This window comes from Mustelus asterias, chromosome 1, assembly GCF_964213995.1.
Source record: "Mustelus asterias chromosome 1, sMusAst1.hap1.1, whole genome shotgun sequence".
Classification (NCBI taxonomy): domain Eukaryota; kingdom Metazoa; phylum Chordata; class Chondrichthyes; order Carcharhiniformes; family Triakidae; genus Mustelus; species Mustelus asterias.
Window position 1 is genome coordinate 96919624 of NC_135801.1, and position 23520 is coordinate 96943143.

At 42.4% G+C, this 23520-nt stretch overlaps 1 protein-coding gene across 2 annotated transcripts in view; it reads left to right on the top strand.

Annotated features, from left to right (window-relative positions):
* stim2b (stromal interaction molecule 2b) overlaps positions 1 to 23520 on the top strand; it is a 128940-nt gene that overhangs the window by 86921 nt on the left and 18499 nt on the right. For both annotated transcript variants that reach the window (XM_078215684.1, XM_078215675.1), the window contains exons 5-8: positions 7929 to 8040; positions 9828 to 9943; positions 14595 to 14772; positions 16309 to 16486. In XM_078215684.1, coding sequence (XP_078071810.1) covers positions 7929 to 8040; positions 9828 to 9943; positions 14595 to 14772; positions 16309 to 16486 — 584 coding nt within the window. The remainder of the gene's footprint in view (positions 1 to 7928; positions 8041 to 9827; positions 9944 to 14594; positions 14773 to 16308; positions 16487 to 23520) is intronic.

Consider the following 23520-nt stretch of genomic DNA (forward strand, 5'->3'; position numbering starts at 1 on the left):
GTGACTGGAAGAGTGGGAACAATGAACACAGGAAAGACTGAACCTGTGATCGGAGGAGCAGGAACTTCAATTCTGTCCGTCCTACGTTTGCTGCTCCCCTAGTCAAACTCTGCATTATCTTTCCGCCCTTGCTGAGATGCTTGCACATGCAATTTTCAGTCATATTGTAGACTAGACCTTTGAATTTTTTGTCCCATCCTTTGATTTTCTTTTTGTGAGGATTGGAGGGTGAATTCATCCAATGCCTCTGTATATTTTGCACCCTGGGTGCCAAGACCTAAGAACCATCTGTTCTGGGCAGATCTCAAGAGGCCCTGAAGTCCCAACAGGGAATTGAGATATGGGGCCCTTTACCTCCTTACTGACAAACCTATAGCAAATGGAGCTTGGTGTGGAATAGTCTGACAAAACGAGAAACTCAAGAAACATAAATTGGAGCATCTTTTAAATGGTGAGAAGCTAGGAATTGTAGAGGAGAAAAGAGATTTGGCAATCCAAGTTGGCAATTTAACAGCAGCTTGTATTTATTTAGCATTGTTACGCCTTTAATGTAATAAATCATCCTGAGGTGCTTCACAGGAGCATTAGGCACTGAGCCACATAAGGCGATATTAGGGCAGGTAGCCAAAATCTTGATCAAAGAGATATGTTTTAAGGCATGAAGCAGGGTTTTGGGGGGTGCGAGTTTAGGGCAGTGATAGGCAACCTAGGCTAATGAGTGGGCCGCATGAGTGGCCCCCCCTCCATCTCAGTGGGCCGGCCGCAAGCTTGAAATTGGCTAGCCATGACCCTATGAAATTAAATATATTTAATACATGCTGAATATTTCATAATGAGTTGTAGAAAATGCTGAATCATACTTGTTAATAGAACTGTCAACAACTTAAAATGGTGAAAATAAAATAAATATTTACAGTTTGGAAACCGAGGGAGTGCACGGCTCTCACAGTCAATGTGTGCAATCCGCACGCACATCACTTCACTTACCCTTACTTTGCACGTGTGTTTTTCGGTTATACTGGTATTATGAGAGGCAGCGCATAGGTAGGAAATAGTACAGAACCAAGGATAATTCCTTGGGAGACAGCAGTGGGAATGGTGTAGAAGCAGGAAGAGAAGCCATTGCAAGTGATTCTCTGGCTACAATTAAGTAAAAATTGAACCAGGTGAAAGCAGTCCCACTCAGTTGGATAACAGTGGAGAGGCCTTGATGGTGTGGCTAATTGTGTCAAAAGCTACACAGGCTAAGAAAGACAAAGAGGGAATGTTTACATTTGTCACAGCAATTCTTCTATCAGCAAAATCCTATATTCTATGTTTCTATAGGTTATGGGGAGAAGGCAGGATTAGGCTATTGAGTTGGATGATCAGCCAAGATCGTGATGAATTGTGGAGCTGGCTTGAAGGGTCAAATGGCCTCCTCCTGCTCCTATCTTCTATGTAAATAGAATTTCATTTGTGACTTAAGAGTCAATTCGATACTGTGATAAGGGTGGAAACCTGATTGGAGGGACTCAGGCTTGGAGTTTTGGGGAAGATGGGAATGGATTTGGGAGTTGGCAACGTGTGCATGGACTTTGGAAATGATGGAATGTAGTTTGCAAGGACAGTGGGGCGAAGGGTTTTTTTTGAGGAAGGATAAATTTAGCATAAAATTACATGTGCCAGACAATGACCATCCCCCACAAGAGAAAAGCTAACCATCTCCCATTGACATTCTAGTGGCATTACCATCACTGAAATTCCCCCAATATCACCATCCTGGGGGTTACCATTAACTGAACTGGACCAGTATATAAATATTGTGGTTACAAGAACAGGTCAGAGACGTAAGAATCCTGCGGCAAGTGATCACCACCTGACTTCCCAAAGTCTGTCCATAATCTGCAATACACAAGTCAGGAATGTGATGGAATACTCCCCACTTTCCTGGATGAATGCAGCTCCAACTGTTGACACCATCCAGTACAAAGCAGTCAGCTTGATTGGCACCTTTTCCACAAACATTCAATTCCTCCACCACCAACAAAAGCGGCAGCCATGTGTACCATCTACCAGATGCACTGCAGGACTCACCAAGGTTCCCCGGGCAGAACTTTCCAGACCCACGTCTGTGAACCATCTAGAAAGACGAGCAGCAGACACCTGGGAACCATCCTGACTTGGAAATAGATCACTGTTTCTTCACTATGGGCCAAAATCCTGGAGCACCCCACCCTGCCAACAGCATTGTGGGTGTATCTACACCTCGGGGACGGCAGCAGTTCAAGGAAGCAGCTCACCACCACCTGATGGGCAATAAATGCTGGCCTAACCACCGATACATCCTGTAAATGAATTTGAAAAAGATTCAAACAAAGCAAGTTATGGAGTGACATAATAGAAATATTTCCAAATGTGGAGAATGGGCAGGAGTTTTCCAGTGGCAGAGAGATCAAAATCCCAAAATTTCAGTGCTTTTTCATTCATTGGCATCAAAGAATTAAGAGCAAGGTTCAACCAAAAGATGTGCTGCTTGGGTGCATTGGCCATGCTAAATTCTCCTTCGGTGTACCTGAACAGGCACCGGAGTGTGGTGACTCGAGGATTTTCACAGTAACTTCGCTGCAGTGTTAATGTAAGCCTGCTTGTGACACAAATAAACTTTAACTTGAAGGAAGTTACTATTGGTACACTTTCACTTCAGACAAAGCAATGTTCAGGGCATGTTTTAGAAGGAATGTCAGAAGCTTGTTTACCAGGATACATAAAGCCGAAGATAGTGGTGAGGAAGAAGCAGGTTAGAATGATGGGCTGCCATTAAAAACAATGGAATAATTGTGAGGAATTTATTGCATAATTGAGGTTTGACTGGACATGGACTCATCGTGATGAATAGATTCAGCACATTATTGAAGATTATCGCTTGGCCAATATGACACTAGACCAAATAAAAGCAAATTACTGCGGATGCTGGAATCTGAAACCAAAGGAGAAAATCTCAGCAGGTCTGGCAGCATCTGTAAGGAGAGAAAAGAGCTGACGTTCGGAGTCCAGACGACTCTTTGTCAAAACTAAAAGGCATAGAAAGTGGGAGATATTTATACTGCAGGGGGAGCGAATGAAAGGTGAGTCATAGCCACAGAAACCAGGGGAAAGGCTGCTAATGGCAGTCCACAGAGAGAATAAAGGGTGTGAACGGCCTTAATTTGAGCTTTGACAAAGGGTCGTCTGGACTCGGAACGTCGGCTCTTTTCTCTCCTTACAGATGCTGCCAGACCTGCTGAGATATTCCAGCGTTTTCTCTTTTGATGACACTGGACCAACTGGCTTGTGTTTTCAGATTGGAGTTAGTACCTTGTATTAACGTTGCCGTAACTAATGCTGTACAGCTTTGTGGCATGTGATTGGAGGAGGGAGAATAACATGACTGGAATTCTAATTCTGGGCTTTGCTGTCAGAAAAGAGGATTTAACAGAGTAACTGTGCTCTGTTTTACTGGGTTGAAATACACTTCAAATTTTTTCAGAGATTGGAACAAGTGGCTTATTGATTGTTACATAACCACTATGTTAAAGACTTTAACAGAATTCTGGCCACAAAAAGAAGACAAAACGTTTTTTAAAAAAGTTAATTTAACATGTTTCCTGCTCCCTCTAAGTCTCTATTAATCATCAGTGATTTGCACAAGATATTAAGATTTTATTATTAAAGATTAACATAACTCAAACATTCTTCAGAAGGATGAAATAGAGAGAGCCAGGATAATGCATAAAGCTGGGTTACTGCATCTGTTATTTATGATTCTAAATAATAAATTTCTGTTGGCTATAAGAGAGGGCAAATTTGTTTAATATTGTATGTTAAGCTAAAATGTGTCCTGCGTCACATGTAATATGAAACTATTTATTACATAAACTACACACAGGCCTGGCTTGTCAAGGCATTGGCCTCCCTCTGCTGGAGATTTTCTGCACTACAACTTAAGCAGCTATAATTCATCACCAATCAGTGCCTGACTCCAGAAAAGTGGCAGTTAATTGGTTAGAGGAGTAGAAGGTATATTAAAATAACATCCATAAAATACCAAATAGATCGTACCATTCAGTTCAAATGGAATCGAACACTTATACCCATTTTTAAAAGCTCAGCATCTACCAACTGGGCATGAGAGGATCCTTCAGAAAGTTTGAAACTTTCCCCATCTACTGTGCAGTGGCTTCTAACCCTCCCCACTCACCCCGTCTGCAACAGTCATATTGGAACCCTTGTAAAGGAATTAAGGGTTATGGTGAACAGGCGGGTAAGTGGAGCTGAGTCCACAAAAAGATCAGTCATGATCTTATTGAATGGCGGAGCAGGCTTGAGGGGCCAGATGGCCTCATCCTGCTCCTAGTTCTGATGAGGTGAGGTGGATTGGGGCAGTGATCAGGGGATTTGGGGTGTTTGTGGGCGGGGGGGAGCAAGCAGTGGTCAGTACCATGGTTATCCAGGAGTTAGAATTGTTTTTGATTGTTCTAACCTTTCTGAGGTAACTATTCTGCGAAGAGAAATACAACCGAAATGTATGATGACTTTAGATCAGAGTTTTGACTGGTTCCAGTAATTGCCCAACAGAAGTTGAAACTTCCTGTTAGTAAGACCGGTTAGTCTTTCTTCGGTGGTTGGTAAATTGATGGAAAAGGTCCTTAGGGATGGGATTTACGACCATTTAGAAAGATGCGGATTAATCAGGGATAGTCAGCACAGATTCGTGAAGGGCAAGTCGTGCCTCACAAATTTGATTGAATTTTTTGAGGAGGTAACTAAGTGTGTTGGTGAAGGTCGGGCAGTTGATGTCATATACATGGATTTTAGTAAGGCGTTTGATAAGGTCCCCCATGGTCGGCTTATGATGAAAGTAAGGAGGTGTGGGATAGAGGGAAAGTTGGCAGATTGGATAGGTAACTGGCTATCTGATCGAAGACAGAGGGTGGTGGTGGATGGAAAATTTTCGGACTGGAGGCAGGTTGCTAGCGGAGTGCCACAGGGATCAGTGCTTGGTCCTCTGCTCTTTGTGATTTTTATTAATGACTTAGAGGAGGGGGCTGAAGGGTGGATCAGTAAATTTGCTGATGACCCCAAGATTGGTGGAGTAGTGGATGAGGTGGAGGGCTGTTGTAGGCTGCAAAGAGACATAGATAGGATGCAAAGCTGGGCTGAGAAATGGCAAATGGAGTTTAACCCTGATAAATGTGAGGTGATTCATTTTGGTAGGACTAATTTAAATGTGGATTACAGGGTCAAAGGTAGGGTTCTGAAGACTGTGGAGGAACAGAGAGATCTTGGGGTCCATATCCACAGATCTCTAAAGGTTGCCACTCAAGTGGATAGAGCTGTGAAGAAGGCCTATAGTGTGTTAGCTTTTATTAACAGGGGGTTGGAGTTTAAGAGCCGTGGGGTTATGCTGCAACTGTACAGGACCTTGGTGAGACCACATTTGGAATATTGTGTGCAGTTCTGGTCACCTCACTATAAGAAGGATGTGGAAACGCTGGAAAGAGTGCAGAGGAGATTTACCAGGATGCTGCCTGGTTTGGAGGGTAGGTCGTATGAGGAAAGGTTGAGGGAGCTAGGGCTGTTCTCTCTGGAGCGGAGGAGGCTGAGGGGAGACTTAATAGAGGTTTATAAAATGATGAAGGGGATAGATAGAGTGAACGTTCAAAGACTATTTCCTCGGGTGGATGGAGCTATTACAAGGGGGCATAACTATAGGGTTCATGGTGGGAGATACAGGAAGGATATCAGAGGTAGGTTCTTTACGCAGAGAGTGGTTGGGGTGTGGAATGGACAGCCTGCAGTAATAGTGGAGTCAGACACTTTAGGAACATTTAAGCGGTTATTGGATAGGCACATGGAGCACACCAGGATGATAGGGAGTGGGATAGTTTGATCTTGGTTTCAGATAAAGCTCGGCACAACATCGTGGGCCGAAGGGCCTGTTCTGAGCTGTACTGTTCTATGTTCCTGGACAATTCCTGTGCAACTCCTGTATGTGGACTTCCTGGGGAATGGACGATCTGGGCCAATTTATGGATCTTGCACCTTGATTTTGTTGACTCAAAATTGAGATCAAATTTGGGAGGAGGGGGATAGTCAATTCTGGGGAACGCTGCAACAAATTACAGAGGGACATTAATAAACTTGCAGAATGGGCAGATAATTTGCAAATGGAATACAGTGCATAAATGTGAAGTACTGCATTATGATGGGAAGTCACTTATTACTTGGAAAGTGCAAATCTAAGTGGGATGGACTAATTATGTGATCTTGGAATACGAACACATCAGTCACTAAAATTGTGCCACAGGTTAGCAGGGCTATGAAAAAAGCAAATCCAAAAACTAAGCTTTATTTCTAGAGGGATCGAAATAAGTAGGGAAATTATGCTAATCCTATTGAAATTGGCTCGTGTATAGTTAGAGAACTATCTGCAGTTTCTTACAGAAAGGATATAGAGGCACTGCGGAGAAGATTTAGAAGGATGATATCAAATGTATGGGTACACATACCAGGAAAGGCTTCTTTCTCTCTTCTCTCTTGGAATAAGAAGGCAGAGGGTGACTTAAATCGAGAAATGTTGTGATAGAGTGGATGTAGGGAGAATGTCTCCTCTTGTGGGGAAGAGCATAGCTGGAGGTCATCAGTGTAAGACAGGGAGTACAGAAGAAACTCCTTTACCCCAAGAGTGTTGAAAATGTGGAACTTGCTACCACAGAGTGGTAGAAATGAATAGAAACGATCATCCTCAACACTGGTGCCCCACAAGGCTGTGTTCTCAGCCCCCTACTATACTCCTTATACACCAATGACTGTGTGGCCAAATTCCCCTCCAATTCGATTTTCAAGTTTGCTGACGACACCACCGTAGTGGGTCGAATCTCAAACAATGACGAGACAGAGTACAGGAATGAGGTAGAGAATCTGGGTGAATTGGGTGCGGCAACAATAATCTCTCCCTCAATGTCAACAAAACGAAGGAGATTGTCATTGACTTCAGGAAGCGTAAAGAGAACATGCCCCTGTCTACATCAGTGAGGACGAAGTAGAAAGGGTCGAGAGCTTCAAGTTTTTAGGTGTCCAGATCACCAACCACCTGTCCTGGTCCCCCCCATGCCGACACTATAGTTAAGGAAGCCCACCAATGCCTCTACTTCCTCAAAAGACTAAGGAAATTTGGCATGTCAGCTACAACTCTCAATAGCTTTTATAGATGCACCATAGAAAGCATTCTTTCTGGTTGTATCACAGCTTGGTATGGCTCCTGTTCTGCCCAAGACCGCAAGGAACTATAAAAGGTCGTGAATGTAGCCCAAACCATCACGCAAACCAACCTCCCATCCATTGACCCTGTCTACACTGGCAAAGCAGCCAGCATAATTAAGAACCTCACACATCCTGGACATTCTCTCTCCCATCTTTTTCCTTCGGGAAAAAGATACAAAAGTCTGAGGTCACGTAGCAACCGACTCAAGAACAGCTTCTTTCCTGCTGCTGTCAGACTTTTGAATGGACTTACCTTGCATTAAGTTGATCTTTTTCTACACCCCAGCTATGACTGTAACACTACATTCTGCACTCTCTTGTTTCCTTCTCTATGAACAGTATGTTTTGTCTGTATAGCGCACAAGAAACAATACTTTTCACTGTATGTTAATACATGTGACAATAATAAATCAAATCAAAAATAATATAAATGTATTTATGGGGAAGCTAGCCAAACATATGTGGTGGAAGAGAATAGATGGTTATGAAGATGAGTTTGGATGAGAAAGGAAGGGATGATGCTCAATTGGAGCATAAACACTGGTTGGGCCAAATGGCCTGTTTCTGTGTTGTATATCCTATTGTAATCCTATATAATTATATTTGATATATCATTAAATGTGCCTTTTTTTTCTCTCTTGCAGTATACAATTGGACAGTAGATGAAACAATGGACTGGCTAATTCACTTTGTGGAATTGCCGCAATACGCCAAGATTTTCCAGGAAAATAACATTCGGGGAGTTGGCCTACCCAGGTTAGATTTGTTGGAAACAAATCACTGGTAGATTTTCTGTTTGTCTGAGTATGATGGGAATGACTTTCAAACTAAAGGCTGGAGAAGATGATGTAAAGCCATCTTAGACTCGAGTTAATTCCTCCTTTTATGAAATGTGAGGCTAAAACAATAGCTTCATTAAAAAAAAAATGATATATAGGAACTGTATTAATTTACAGACTGGAGCAGGCTTTTCAGCCCACCTGCCTGTGTTTGTACTTGGCCTCCACACCAGCAACAGTGGTGTTTCCAGTTGTCCACCCTGTGCAATATAAAAGATCCCATTGCTTTTTTTGAAGAAGAGCAGGCACATCCTTTCAGTATTCTGGCCAACATCTTATCCCCCAGTTGAGACCACCAAAACAACTTGTGAAAAATAGTTGTGTTTTCTGATTAAAGAGAACAGTGACTACACTCCGAAAGTAAATCGTTGTCACTGATGTATTTTGAGACATCCTGAAGGTTTGAAAGGCACCTTACATAAACACAAGTCCGTCCTTTCCTTTAAAGTTTTAATTTGACCTGAAATGCAAATTGTTTCTGAAATTAATCGATTTTACTGAACCGTCCATAATTGTTGCTGCTAGACAAAAACCTTCTAGGATCCAGAATTAACCAACAATCACTAGACTGTTTCATGACATGAACATGGGTTTGCTCAGGCTAGGGTAGAGTAAAGGATCAGGGCATTCAGTGAGGTTAAAACAAGGCTTTAAATTTTGCAATTTTTCCAAGCCATCTAGGCCTTTTGGCTAAGGTGAAGCATTGGATCAAGCCCAGAATGGGGTGCAGTGTCTTCTCAGCTTGGATCTTGTTTGATTGAGCCCAAGATGGGGTGCAATGTCTTGTCTTGTCAGCTTTGGATCTTTTGCCCCTCATGTGGGGAGCATAATTGGACTTGCTTTGATTTGGCTTTTTTTAATTAGAATTAAAGTACCGAAAGGTACCAATGAAAAAAATCTGGGCAACAAACTGCATACCTCTAATGGAGGATCACTGCATGTGTGCTAATGTCCCCAGCAACATGGTGCCCAGAACAATTTACTGCAGATATGTGCTTGTGCACCACCGCTGGCTTTAAGTGCCCTTGTACTGCCTTAACACAGGTCCTGCAAGCCCAATTTCTCACCTAGTGACTCTTACTGGAAAGTGAATTTTTATTTGTTGAGAGGACGGCATCAAGCCCGGCAGTGATACACTTGAGTCAAACCAGACCACTGAGACTCGCCATCAAGGCTCGTGTCCAGAGTGGTCAACCTGGTGAATGTTTAGAAGGCTAGTCACTTCAGTGGAACTTCAGCCCAGCAAAAAACTAAGCTTTATAAGAACAGGGAAAGGAGGAAAATTACAAAATAAGTAGTGAAAAAGCAAGTTGTCTTACATTGTACAGATCAATTCGACATTGCGATGTTATCTGGAAGTTGAAAGTTCAAGTTTAAAGTTTATTTATTAGTCACAAGTAAGGCTTACATTAACATTGCAATGAAGTTACTATGAAAATGCCCTGGTCGCCACACTCCGGCGCCTGTTGGAGTACACTGAGGGAGAATTTAGCACGGACAACCAGCACATCTTTCGCGCTGTGGGAGAAAACCAGAGGAAACCCACACAGACACGGGGAGAATGTGCAGACTCTGCACAGACAGTGACCTAAGCCAGGAATCGAACTGGGGTCCCTCGCGTTGTAAGCCAGCAGTGCTAACCACTGTGCCACCGTACTGCCCACCGTGTGTGATGTTTTTGAAGTCACTGTGTTTATCTTACAGGTTAGCCGTGAATGAGATTCCTTTTATGATCTCAAATTTAAAAATCACTGACCGAAGTCACAGACAGAAGCTTCAGCTGAAGGCACTGGATGCTGTGCTGTTTGGAGCTCCGATACGTGAGTGTCTGTTAAGATTGCCCGATTCTGTTAAAATATTCTGTAGCTTTTTGTGTGTTGATAATGGGGATTCGTTCACCCCCACCCCCCCCACCCCCCCATCCCAACTAAACCCCCCCCCCCAACTACACTGATCACCCTCCCCACCCCCCCACCTCACTACATTGTTCATCTCCTCTCTCTCTCTCTCCCCCCCCCCCCCCCCCCCCCCCCCCACACCATCTTGCCATTCGTCCTGTAACTAATTAGCAGGCTGCTACCTAAAGCAGCAAGGTGAGGTCTCCGAGTTGGCACATGGTGACGGTGACCAGAAGTGGAAGCTTTGTTTTGTCTCTCTCCTTCATGCCTCAGTTGAGCTGAGGTCGATTGTAATATTGTTGCTGCTGCTATTGGCTGACATTAACCTGTCCAAAGCATTATACTTGGGAACTCGTTGGTCTGTATGACTTGGCTACTCATTGGATAAATTTTGGATAAATCACCGGTCGAAGGCAGATATTGAGTGTGTACGGAATTGATGGATTCTGGCTGCTGTTCAATTTTATCCCACCTTTAGTCAGTCATATCTTAAATTAATAGCTTGAATTTGTTTTTAAAAAAGTCAGGAGAACATGCAACCTGAGAGAGGCTGAAAATGAGCATCGTATGCCCCAGTTAGAGTAATTGCTTCCCCATTAGGTGGCACTGTTGCTACACATCTAATACTTTTATGGTGCTTGGATCCTCTTGATATAATGGGGTTGAATTTCTGCAAATCATTTCCTGTAATTTCGTTGGAAAATCAGTGAAACAAGCTTTAATTTTGTTATTGTTTCCAGCAAACTTGTGCCATAAATTTTGAAGAACCTCTGCAGAAACATCAGGCAAATAGTTTTGACAAGCTTACTAGCCATCAGTTGCATCACACAGTAACAGTACCAGGCCTTGAAGCTGTTGTCTTAAGTTATTACGAGCAGTCATAGTTTTCTTTTAAGTAATTAAGGCACAGAGCAAATTTAAAGGATGACTACGTTTATAAACTATAAAATGAGCCGAATTGTGAATGTTTGAGCCGCGATGAAACTGAACAACGAATAGCAGAATTGTGGACAGCTTTGAAACAGTTTCACCGAACATATTCTGAATACTGTAACAGCCTCACCTGCTACTGGCAATAAAGGTTGTTATCTGAACAAAAGTGCCAGTTTTCCTTTTTTGAAAAAAGGACAAAATCTTGCTGAAAAGGATGAGCTTTCCATATTACGTTGTTGGCTTCAGAATTGCAAATATTTGTACTAAATTACATTTTTATGAATCTCACACCTAATTGTTCAATTGTTGTCAGATGTATATGAGAATAACTTTGGTGCCTCACCAGGCCTTGCTGCTGGACCTGAGCTACTTTAGTACTTGCCGTCCCAAACTCTAATGTGTTGTGACGATGCAGAGTTGTTATTACGTCTGCCCTTGCAGAAAGCAGAAACTAAGTAGATGGGCCATGGTGAGAGTAAAAGCCAGAAAATTTGCAGGTCTAGGATTAAAAGATGTATTTTTTTATGGGTGGGATGATGCATTTTGCGGTGAGTTAAATCTCAAATATTTCCCCAGTGTTACTAATGTTATTAGACGTCAAGAAATTCAGCTAAAATCCTGCGTGCAGCTGAGCTTAACATTGAGGAGAATTTAGTATCTTACTCTTGTTCTGTAAGACCATAACACATAAGACATAGGAGCTTTTTTGTTCCAAGTATTTTGTAATTAATAATGACACTGACGGGTGTAAATTTAAGGGAACATAATGCGAGGAAATGGAAACTGCTCAGCCTTCAATATAAATGTAGATTCCACTTCTAGAGAAACATGAGGTGAGAGTAAGGGTTGCGTAAGAACAGAAGCATCTGCAAAATCTCCAACATTGCCACCTCCAGGTGGAGCTCCTCCCTTTCAATTATTTTTCAAAAATGTCTTATGAGCTTCTTCAAAAATTTGCTGAAAACTTGAGATGGATTTGTTTAAAACAATAAAACCAAACAGGGATTGCACTTCATTACAATTCTGGCAGTGCTGTGTGATGGATTGATCTTTGCCTGTCTAAACCCTGGCTACTGCAGACTGTGGAAATAAAATAGATCCTTCTGTCCCAATCGTGCCGACATTAATCTTCAGCTATAAATTGCAAAGGTGATAATTCTGCCACCACAATTTTTTTCAGTCATCTTCGTTGCCGAGTTCATTGAATTACTTGCTAACAATCACAGTGATCTTCAGCTGCCATGCGCTGAATCGTTGGCCCAGATACCGAACAGGACTGAATAGAATTGTTAACAAATAGTATTATTGCTATTACTGTTATGCTGTTTTCCAAATATGCCTTGCTGTAGTTATTCTTTATTTGGCCGTTACTCTTAGCCAGAAAAGTGATTATAACTCTAATGGTGGTGTTTGCTTTTCCATCTTCCCCATACACAGACTTCATGCATTCTATAGGATCCGAGTCACTAAATTGTCTTCTCTCGCTCTTCTTGAAGGATATTGGAAGATGAGCTCTCTCACTGTCTGAGGCATCTTTTTCAGTAACTTGTCCTTGGCTATAGAACGCCTGTCTCAACACATGGCTAACTTTGAGAAAAACAGCTGCCATAACATGGCCTCTGGCACTACCACAAAACCCAAGGGCATTTTACCCGGCTTGCGAATAAATTTGGTAGCATGAACATTCCATCCAAAAATGGTTGCCCGGATAGCTCTAACCAACTCGCCTAAAGCATGTGGTCGTTTGTGGGAACCAGGGAGTTCCATTTTTTTGGAACCTCCCTCCTACTTCGCCTCACAGTTCAAATTCTTTATTCCTGTTGCGGAGCCACACACAACAAAGCGCATCAGAGATTCTAATGTGCCATGCACATAATTTTAACCCAAAACAGTTGGAACCTCATTTTTGTAGCTGCATTCTCTATTGAAAACAAAGAAAATGCATCATGATTTTGCTGGATTATCACCAGTTTTCATGGCGCTGCCACTTTGATATAGAATTACTGTGCTTGACGTCCGGGCAGCATTGAGATTTATAATTTTAAAACAAAACTGAGTTGCACGAATAAACAGGGCCTCAGCACATAGGATCTCAAATTTCTAGTACTTTTACAACACAGTCTGAAGGGAAGCCAGCCATTTCTTTGAGAACTGATCGACATGATGGGAGTAGTGTTTTTGATTTGCGCCATGCTTCAGCATGCGTGATAGCTTGTTTCGCAGTTTTAGATTGCCACTCTGTTTATTCATCGAATCACAGGGAAAATGACACCACTTTCGCTCACCACCATTGTTGAATCATAAAATCCCTATGGTGCAGAGGGAGATCATTCAGCCCATCGTGTCTGTACCAACTGAACCGAGCCTTTTTCCTTGGATGGTGTTGGCTAGCACGAGGGGACATAGCTTTAAATTGAGGGGTGAGAGATATAGGACAGATGTTAGAGGTAGGTTCTTTACTCAGAGTAGTAAGGGCGTGGAATGCCCTGCCTGCACCAGTGGTGGACTCGTCAACGTTGAGAGCTTTCAAGTGGCTATTGGATAAACATATGGATGATATTGGAATAGTGTAGATTAGAGGGGCTTTAGATTGGTACCACTGGTCGGCGCAACATCGAGGGCCGAAGGGCCTGTACTGCGCTATAATGTTCTATGTTCTAACTCTCGAACAGAGCATTTCACCCTGGTTCTATCTCCATTACCCCATGTATTTACTCCACTAATCCCCCTACCTACACATCCTGAGACACTAAGGGGCAATTTACCATGGTAATCCACCTGACCGGCACATCTTTGAACTGTGGGATGAAACCGGAGCACCCGGAGGAAACCCCACGCGGACATTGGAAGAATGTGCAAACTTCACATGGACATTTACCCAAGGTCCCTAGCGTTGTTAGGCAACAGTGCTAACCACTTGCTGTGATGCATTCTAATTAGAAATGGAAGAAAGTTTGGAGAAACTTGCAAACGGTGAGATCAACACACTAGACAGCCAGATTCATGGTGGACATTTCCTATCCTGCTACTGCAGGGAGATCTGGCCCATTATTGGTCAGAAGGATATGGTAATGCAGTGGTTTTGATTCTGGATGAGTAATCCAGCCAGAAGCAATGACTGACAATCTGTGAACGTGAGTTCTAGTCTCAACATAGCAAGTCTGAGAAGTTGAGTTATTTTGTAAAACTGAATCAAATAAAAGCTAGCACTAGGAAGTGCTCCTCACGGCAACTATCAAGTTGAAAAATGTACTCAATCTTAATTTGTCTACAAACATTCAGATTTTTAGGTTTATCCACTCAAAGCCATCATTGTCAGTACCACACTCGAAACTGTCCTTTCCCTGCAGTAAACAATGTAGGCAAATTGTTGGGTTGGTATTGCAGTAAACTTCTACTGTATATTGGTTCCCTTTGTAATATTTGTATATTTACATTTCTGCGCACGTATATGTTCCTGGTAAGTATGTCAGACTAAAAGAAATTACATATTTAAGATGAATGCACCGAATGAAAAATTAATGCAACTTTAAAACCAGGTGCAGAAAGAGAAACAGCCGAATGATTAAATTATTAAAACTGTTCGAAGATGTTTAATGGCTCATTGAACTTTGCCTTCACGGTGGTTTCTGCTTTTCAGGCCCTCGCCACAATTGGTTGAAGGATTTTATTCTCGCTGTTTCCATGGTGGTTGGTATTGGTGGCTGTTGGTTTGCATACACACAGAACAGAAATTCAAAAGAACATGTTGCAAAGATGATGAAAGACCTGGACAGTCTGCACAAAGCAGAGGAAAGCCTGATGGAATTTCAAGCGAGGTGAGATGAGAGCAAAGGTGGGAATAAAATCCATGCCAGATACTCAAAATTTACTTCCCAAAGATAAGTACAGATGAGTGGAGCATGTATTTCCAAAGAAAGCGATCTTCCCTGTCGCAGCTTAAACCTGGTATAAGTCTTAAGTCTTGAGTTGTGGCATATTTATTTCTCTTGATTTGTTTTATGGCAGAGATTCAGAAAATACTTGTTAGTAACTAGATGTTCATATATCCACATCCCTTCTGCCATATCTGTTTAAAGGTGTGCTAGGTTATGTCCGGTGATTTATTTTTAAAATTCTGTTTTGCTATGGTTATCTAACGGGTGGCATCTTTTTTGAGCAATGTGCTGAATCCACTTTATCCAGAACTTCGTGTAGTAGTGAACTAAGAAAACATTGAACTCTCATATACAACAACTAACCCCAGAGTTAAGTGGGCATGAATTCTATTAAAATATTTTAAATGGATGCTTGAAAAGTGGCATTTGATTCTCAGTTTAAAAACCCCTATTTCCAATTAGGTTCAATTATCTAACCATCACTGAATCCCCCACTGTCAACATCCTTAGGATTACCATTGACCAGAAACTCAATTGGACTCACCACATAAACACAGTGGCTACAAGAGCAGGTCAGAGGCTTGGAATATAGTAGCAAGTAACTCACCTCCTGACTCCCCAAAGCCTGTCCACCATCGACAAGGCACAAGTAAGGAGTGTGATGGAATACTCCCCACTTGCCTGGATGGGTGCAGCTCCAACAGCAATCAAGAAGCTTAACACCATCCAGGACAAAGCAGCCCACTTGATTGGCACCATATCTACAAACATTCAATTTCTCCATCACTGACGCTCAGTAGCAGCAGTGTGTACTATCTACAAGATGCACTGCAGCAATTCACCAAAAATCCTTAGACAGCAGCTTCCAAACCCATGACCACTTCCATCTAGAAGGACAAGGGCAGCAGATAAATGGGAATACCACCACCTGCAAGTTCCCCTCCAAGCCACTCACCATCCTGACTTGGAAATATATTGCCGTTCCTTCGCAGTCGCTGGGTCAAAATCCTGGAATTCCCTCCCTAGCGGCATTGTGGGTCAACCCACAGAACATGGACTGCAGCGATTCAAGAAGGCAGCTCACCACCGCCTTCTCGAGGGCAACTAGGGATGGGCAATAAATGCTGGAACGCCAGCGATGCCCACAAATGAATAAAAAAAGGTTAATCCTAACAGCATTTTACACTGAGAGTGCATCTGCTCCAAATTATGTCAATCTTCAGGCAACTTGCAGATCTTTTTCCCCCTATTGCATTTATGGCAACATCACATTAGATATTAGGAATAAAGTCAACGCTTATTCAATGACTTGACCCCTGCTCAAGTCTGCTCAGTTCATGATCTCCACTTGTCACTATTGCATGCCAAATGAAGAATAGGATGGCTCAAGGGAAAGACTATTTTTATAAGTGATAGCTTTTGTGAAGAGAGAGCATTTTATTTATTTATTTTGTTACTTCTCTCACCCTGATGCAGGCTTCAAAAAGCTCAAGAAGAAAATAGAACAGTGGAAGTGGAGAAGCAAAATTTAGAACAAAAAATGAAAACAGAAATAAATGATGCCAAGCGGGAGGCTCAGCGCCTGAGGGAACTGAGAGAGGGTTCAGAGACTGAACTCAGCCGGCTGAAGTATGCAGAAGAGGAGCTTGTACAGGTGCAAATGCTTTTTTTATTAAAAGAGTTAATGTAGATTAAAAATGGTGACGACGGAGGCAAATGAAAACCAGCCATATTTAATAGAGGTCATAAAGTCATAGAGGTTTACAGCATGGAAACAGGCCCTTTGGCCCAACTTGTCCATGCAGCCCCTTTTTTTAGTCCCTAAGCTAGTCCCAATTGCCCGCATTTGGCCCATATCCTTCTATACCCATCTTAGCCATGTACCTGTCTAAACGCTTTTTAAAAGACAAAATTGTACCCACCTCTACTACTACCTCTGGCAGCTTGTTCCAGACACTCACCACCCTCTGTGAAAAAATTGCCCCTCTGGACACTTTTGTATCTCTCCCCTCTCACCTTAAACCTATGCCCTCTAGTTTCAGACTCCCCTACCTTTGGGAAAAGATATTGACTATCTAGCTGATCTATGCCCCTTATTATTTTATAGACCTCTATAAGATCACCCCTCAGCCTCCTACGCTCCAGAGAAAAAAGACCCAGTCTATCCAGCCTCTCCTTATAACTCAATCCATCAAGTCCTAGTAGCATCCTAGTAAATCTTTTCTGCACTCTTTCTAGTTTATCAATTACCTTTCTATAATAGGGTAACCAGAACTGTACACAGTATTCCAAGTGTGGCCTTACCAATGTCTTGTACAACTTCAACAAGACGTCCAACTCCTATATTCAATGTTCTGACCAATGAAACCAAGCATGCCAAATGCCTCCTTCACCATTCTGTCCACCTGTGATTCCACTTTCAAGGAGCTATGAACATGTACCCCTAGATCTCTTTGTTCTGTAACTCTCCCCAATGCCCTACCATTAACTGAGCAAGTCCTGCCCTGATTCGATTGACCAAAATGCATCACCTCGCATTTATCTAAATTAAACTCCATCTGCCATTCGTCAGCTCACTGGCCCAATTGATCAGGATCCCATTGCAATCCTAGATGACCACCTTCACTGTCCACTGTGCCACCAATCTTGGTGTCATTTGCAAACTTACTAACCATGCCTCCAAAATCTCATCCAAATCATTAATATAAATAACAAATAACAGTGGACCCAGCACCGATCCCTGAGGCACACATTGGTCACAGACCTCCAGTTTGAAAAACAACCCTCTACAACCACCCTCTGTCTTCTGTCATTAAGTCTCACAACACCAGGTTAAAGTCCAACAGGTGATTCACCAGGCAAGAGTGTTCTCTTGCTGTTGGGGAACACTTGAGCGGTCACGGGCATTCGGCCTCTGATCTTCGGGAAAGCGTTCTCCAAGGCGGCCTTCACGACTCACGACAACGCAGAGTCGCTGAGCAGAGACTGATAGTCAAGTTCCGCACACATGAGGATGGCCTCAACCGGGATCTTGGGTTCATGTCACACTCTCTGTAACCCCCACGATTTGCCTGGGCTTGCAAAATCTCACTAGCTGTCCTGTCTGGAGACAATACACATCTCTTTAACCTGTGCTTAACCTTCTCTCCACTTAAATTGTCTGTACCTTTAAGACTTGATTATCTGTAAAGATTCGCATTCCAACCATTATTTTGTAAATTGAGTTTGTGTCTTTATATGCCCTGTTTGTGAACAGAACTCCCACTTACCTGACGAAGGAGCAGCGCTCCGAAAGCTAGTGGCTTTTGCTATCAAATAAACCTGTTGGACTTTAACCTGGTGTAGTGAGACTTCTTACTGTGTTTACCCCAGTCCAACGCTGGCATCTCCACATTCTGTCATTAAGCCAATTTTGTATCCACTTGGCTACCTCACCCTGGATCCCGTGAGATTTAACCTTATGCAACAACCTACCGTGTGGTACATTGTCAAAGGCCTTGCTAAAGTCCATGTAGACAACATCAACTGCACTGCCCTCACCTACCTTCTTGGTTAGCCCTTCAAAAAACTCAATAAAATTTGTGAGACATGATTTTCCACTCACAAAGCCATGCTGACTGTCCCTAATCAGTCCTTGCGTCTCTAAATGCCTGTAGATCCTGTCTCTCAAAATACCTTCTAACAACTTATCCACTACAGATGTGAGGCTCACTGACCTGTAGTTCCCAGGCTTTTCACTGCAGCCCTTCTTAAACAAAGGCACAACATTTGCCACCCTCCAATCTTAAGGCACCTCACCTGTGACTATCGATGATTCAAATATCTCTGCTGGAGGACCCACAATTTCCTCCCTAGCCTCCCACATTGTCCTGGGATCCACTTCATCAGGTCCTGGGGATTTATCTACCTTGATGCACATTAAGATTTCCAGCAGCTCCTTCTCTGTTATATATGCACTCCTCAAGACATTACTATTTATCTCCCCAAGTTCCCTAACATTCATGCTTTTCTCAACGGTAAATACTGATGAAAAATATTCATTTAGGATCTCGCCCATCTCTTGTGGATCTGCACATAGATGACCTTGCTGATCCTTAGGAGGGCCTACTCTCTCCTTAGTTACTCTATTGCCCTTTTCTACAAATGCATGGTGTAAATTCATTGCAACATGGGTCATTTGTATTACTAGACGGTTTCTGCTAAAACAACAAATTATGTAGGTATTGCTGTTTTAGAAATTGGTATCAGCCTTTGGTCAGCGGTAGCACACTTGTCTCTTGTCAGGAGGTTCAGACATTCAAGTCCCACCCCCATAAGATCAGGGTGGGCTCTTGTTTTCACTGAGGGAATAAAATTGCTCTGGGAAATCGTGAGGTTGTGAAAATACAAGCCTTTCATTTTTTTCATGTTTATTATTTTCCTCTTTAAAAGCAGACTTGACTCCTTTAAAACTGAAGCCAAAAGCAAATTTGACAATTTACAGGGACTTCCAAAAATGCAGAACACCACTTCTTAAAATATTACGGTTCTTCATTTTTCAATTTTACATATCCATTGCTCCAGTCAGAACTACGAATCTTCAGGTGAAGGAGGTTAAAATCTGACTAGAAACAAAGAGGATCATTTTCAATCACAGTAAACTTTTCAACTCTAAGAAGGAATGAATTCAGTCATTTACCCATAAGCATCATCTTCCATACCTGGGAACAAGAGGCCATTTAGCCCATCGAGCCTCTATCACTATTCAGTAACAGCATGACCGACCTACAGCCTAACTCCATATATTCACAATTGTCTGATATCCATTAATACATGTGGATAAAAGAAATCTAGCTCTATTTCTAAATTAACAATTGATTTAGCATCAATTACTATTTTTGGAAGAACGTTCCAAACTTCTACCACCCTTTCCATGAAGAAAGGCGGCACGGTAGCACAGTGGTTAGCACTGCTGCTTCACAGCTCCAGGGTCCTGGGTTCGATTCCCGGCTCGGGTCACTGTCTGTGTGGAGTTTGCACATTCTCCTCGTGTCTGCGTGGGTTTCCTCCGGGTGCTCCGGTTTCCTCCCACAGTCCAAAGATGTGCGGGTTAGGTTGATTGGCCAGGTTAAAAATTGCCCCTTAGAGTCCTGGGATGTGTAGGTTAGAGGGATTAGCGGGTAAATATGTGGGGGTAGGGCCTGGGTGGGATTGTGGTTGGTGCAGACTCGATGGGCCGAATGGCCTCCTTCTGCACTGTAGGGTTTCTATGACTTCTAAGAAATATTTCCCAATTTCATTCTTGAATGTTCTGGCTCTAACTCTTTTGACTATACACACACACACACACATACAAACACACAAGTCTTAGACTTTTTACTGAGCAAACGCAAGTCCTCCCAATCTACATTAACTGTACCTTATTCTAATGTCCATTCTACAATGGGCTGTCAATCTGCTCCACCACTGCTCAGGTGGTGCAGGTGAAACTTACCCTATTTGCTGGATTTTCTTTGCTAAGTGATTGGCAACATCTTGTTCATGGGCTGACTTAATTATGAACCAGTTTCCCAGTAATGGTCCCAGGTGGGACACATTACACTAAGCACTCAATTGAAGTAGTATTTTGAAATCATTGCTCTGAATTTTGTACCTGAATGGCCCAGATAGCTCTAATTTTCAGATTATGCTCCCTTGAAGTTTACGGTGGTGAGAGCAAACATGAAATGCTGAAATGCACATCCCGATAAAAGTTACTGGGAACTGTAACAAGGTGACCTAAATAGGTGGCTTTAAAAAAAACATTGTGTATGCTGTTTGGCAGACCTCGTATAACCGGAAATTCAGCTATTGCAGTAGTACAAAGGGAAAATAATTGCAGTCTTTGTAGGTCTGTTCAATTTTTGATGAAGAAACAAGAAATGTTTTCCAAAGGTCAAAACTTGTATGGTGCAGCTTGCAAAATGATTAAAATATGTAGTAATTTGAATGCAGCATATGACAAGGAAATGGTTTGAAGTTATGCTGAACATTTGTAATAATTCAGTTTTTTTTTCACGTGTGATTTTTAAAGGTATCCTCAGAATACAAACACAGATAAATGTGCATTTTGCCTTGATGACTTTCAAACAGTAAATCAACAAATTCTATTGGTCAGGATTATTTGATGCTGTCTCATTTACTCATCTGGTTTAGCTGCACTGGGTTGGTAAAAGTTGGCACTCTCATTGTTTTAAAACCCTTCCAGGATCGTGATCTTCCATAGAATCCCTACAGTGCAGAAGGAGGCCATTCAAGTCTATACCGACCACAGTCCCACCCAGGCCCTATTCCCTTAACTCCACATATTTATTCTGTGAATTCCCCTGACACTAGGGTCAGTTTAGCATGGCCAATCAAACCTGCACATCTTTGGACTGTGGGAGGAAATCGGAGCACCTGGAGGAAACCCACGCAGACACAGGGAGAAAGTGCAAACTCCACATAGACAGTGACCCAAGGCCGGAATTGAATCCAGGTCCCTGGCGCTGTGAGGCAGCAGTGCTAACCACTGTGCCACCATGCCACCCTTTTCCTATCTCCTGTTACTTTTTTGTAGCTGTGAAAGCCTCTCCCCCACTGAATTCTAGGTTATTTTGGTTCCAGTCTCTGCGTGCTCCACTTCCTTCACCTTTGGTATCTGACTTCCAGATGCTTAGCTCATTCTCTGGAATCCCCTCCCTTAAATCCCTTTGTCTTTTCACCCTACTCTGTCTTCAAAATCTTCTTTAAAGCCAACAACAACTTACATTCATATAGCAGCACCTTTAACATGAGGCGCTTCACAGTAGAGTAATGAAACACCGTGCCACATAACAAGATATTAGATCAGATGACCAAAAGCTTGATCGGCGAGATTAGGTTTTAAGAAGTGCCCTAAAGGAGGAAAGCAAGGTAGAGGTGGAGAGGTGTAGGAAGGGAATTTCAGGGTTTGGGCAAGCGAAGGTACAGCTGCCAGTGCTGGAGCAATTGGAACTGGGAATGCACAAGAGACCAGAAGCAGAGGAGTGCAGGTACCTTGGAGAGCTGTGGGGTTGCAGATTTCAGAGGTATGAAGGAGTTAAGGCCGTGGAGGAATTTGAAAATAAGAACGATGTTGCTTGGGACTCGGGGGCACAGTTACAAAATTAGGGCTCCCCCATCTAAGACTGAAATGAGGCAAAAAAGGGACCATTTGTCTTTGGCAATCTCTTCCACAGAGAACAGTGGAATCTCAATCTTTGAATATATTCAAAGTTGGGTTGACAGATTTTTGACAGTTATAGGGGGGCATGCTGGAAAATGGAGTTAGAGTGACAATCAGAATGGAAGTACAGGTTTGAGGAGGTGAATGGACCACTCTTTCTCCTTTTCCTTCTGTTCTTGCGTAACACTGAAAGATATCTGTGCTCCTCTAATATGGTTAATTCTTAGCTGTCCTCGAGAATGGTCCAGCAAGCCATTCAGTTAAAAGGCAATTAGTGATGGGACCAAATGCTTGCCTTGCTGGTGAGTCCCATGAGAGAATTTTTTTTAAAATGTGGAGTTGGTAACACCCTTTGAATTTACCTTTCATACAGTCCCCACTTTCAAGTTCATGACACCTCTGAGTTGATGTGAAAGATGTCACCTTCCAAAACCGGCTCAACTCTGAAAACTGCACAAAATCTGAAATGCAGATTTATGCTATGAAGCTGCCAACCTTATGATAGTTGGGTGCAGGCTCGCAATCCGACCCTTTTCTTGCCCTAATGAAAAAAACTGGTATTGGGAATGGGGATGGGGAAAATTCATGAATTCGGTCCTGCCTGTCATATATAAAGCCTGCCCAACACAATTTGGCCCCACGTCAGGGAAGGAAAATTCAGCCCAAATTCTAACTTGGTGAATAGGTACAGGGTGAGAACTAGCCACTCTATCAATAAAACATATATAAACGGTATTTATACTTGCAAGTAGAGGAGAAAGCTGTACTGAACTTGTATCCAACTTTTAAACAAAGCTCACTGATTTTTCTTTTAGCCCTCCCTGCAGGGAGTTCAAGCTATTGCATTTTTCTGTCTGTGCTTTACTTGTAAAGCCAGAATTTAGTGGTGTTCCTAATTACCCTTGAGAAGCTTTATGGTGAGCTTTGTTTTCTCTTGAACCAATACTGTCCATGTGATACACATGCTCCCACAATGCTCTTAGATAGGAATCTGACCTAGTGGCAATGGAGGAACAGCAATATATGTATATATGTTACTAAATTATTCCTCCAATATTGATTTATTTGATCAAATGTAATGAACTACATAATTTTAAAATAACACTGGACACAAATTTAGTATTCTGCAACTATTGGGAGAGTGGAATAATTAGGAGGAAATGAATGAAATATGTGAATACTAAGAGGTTGTATGAACAGGGGATTTCATTAAAGCAAATATAAATTGGATGGCCAAGTTTCATGGAGCCAGAACCGGTAGATGTGATGTTCTATTGTCCAGTAATTAGGGAAGTAAACAGAGAGAGTTCTCATCCCAACCTGATCTGATAGAATCCTGATAGCATGTAGAACATGGAAGGTATTATATTCTAGATAGTGAAGTCAACTTGATTAATTTCTGGATACCTTTGGGATTCAGCTCAGCCTCCAACCAACACCCAGGGGCATCCTTTTAAATGGGCAGACTACTAACATGTGGGTTG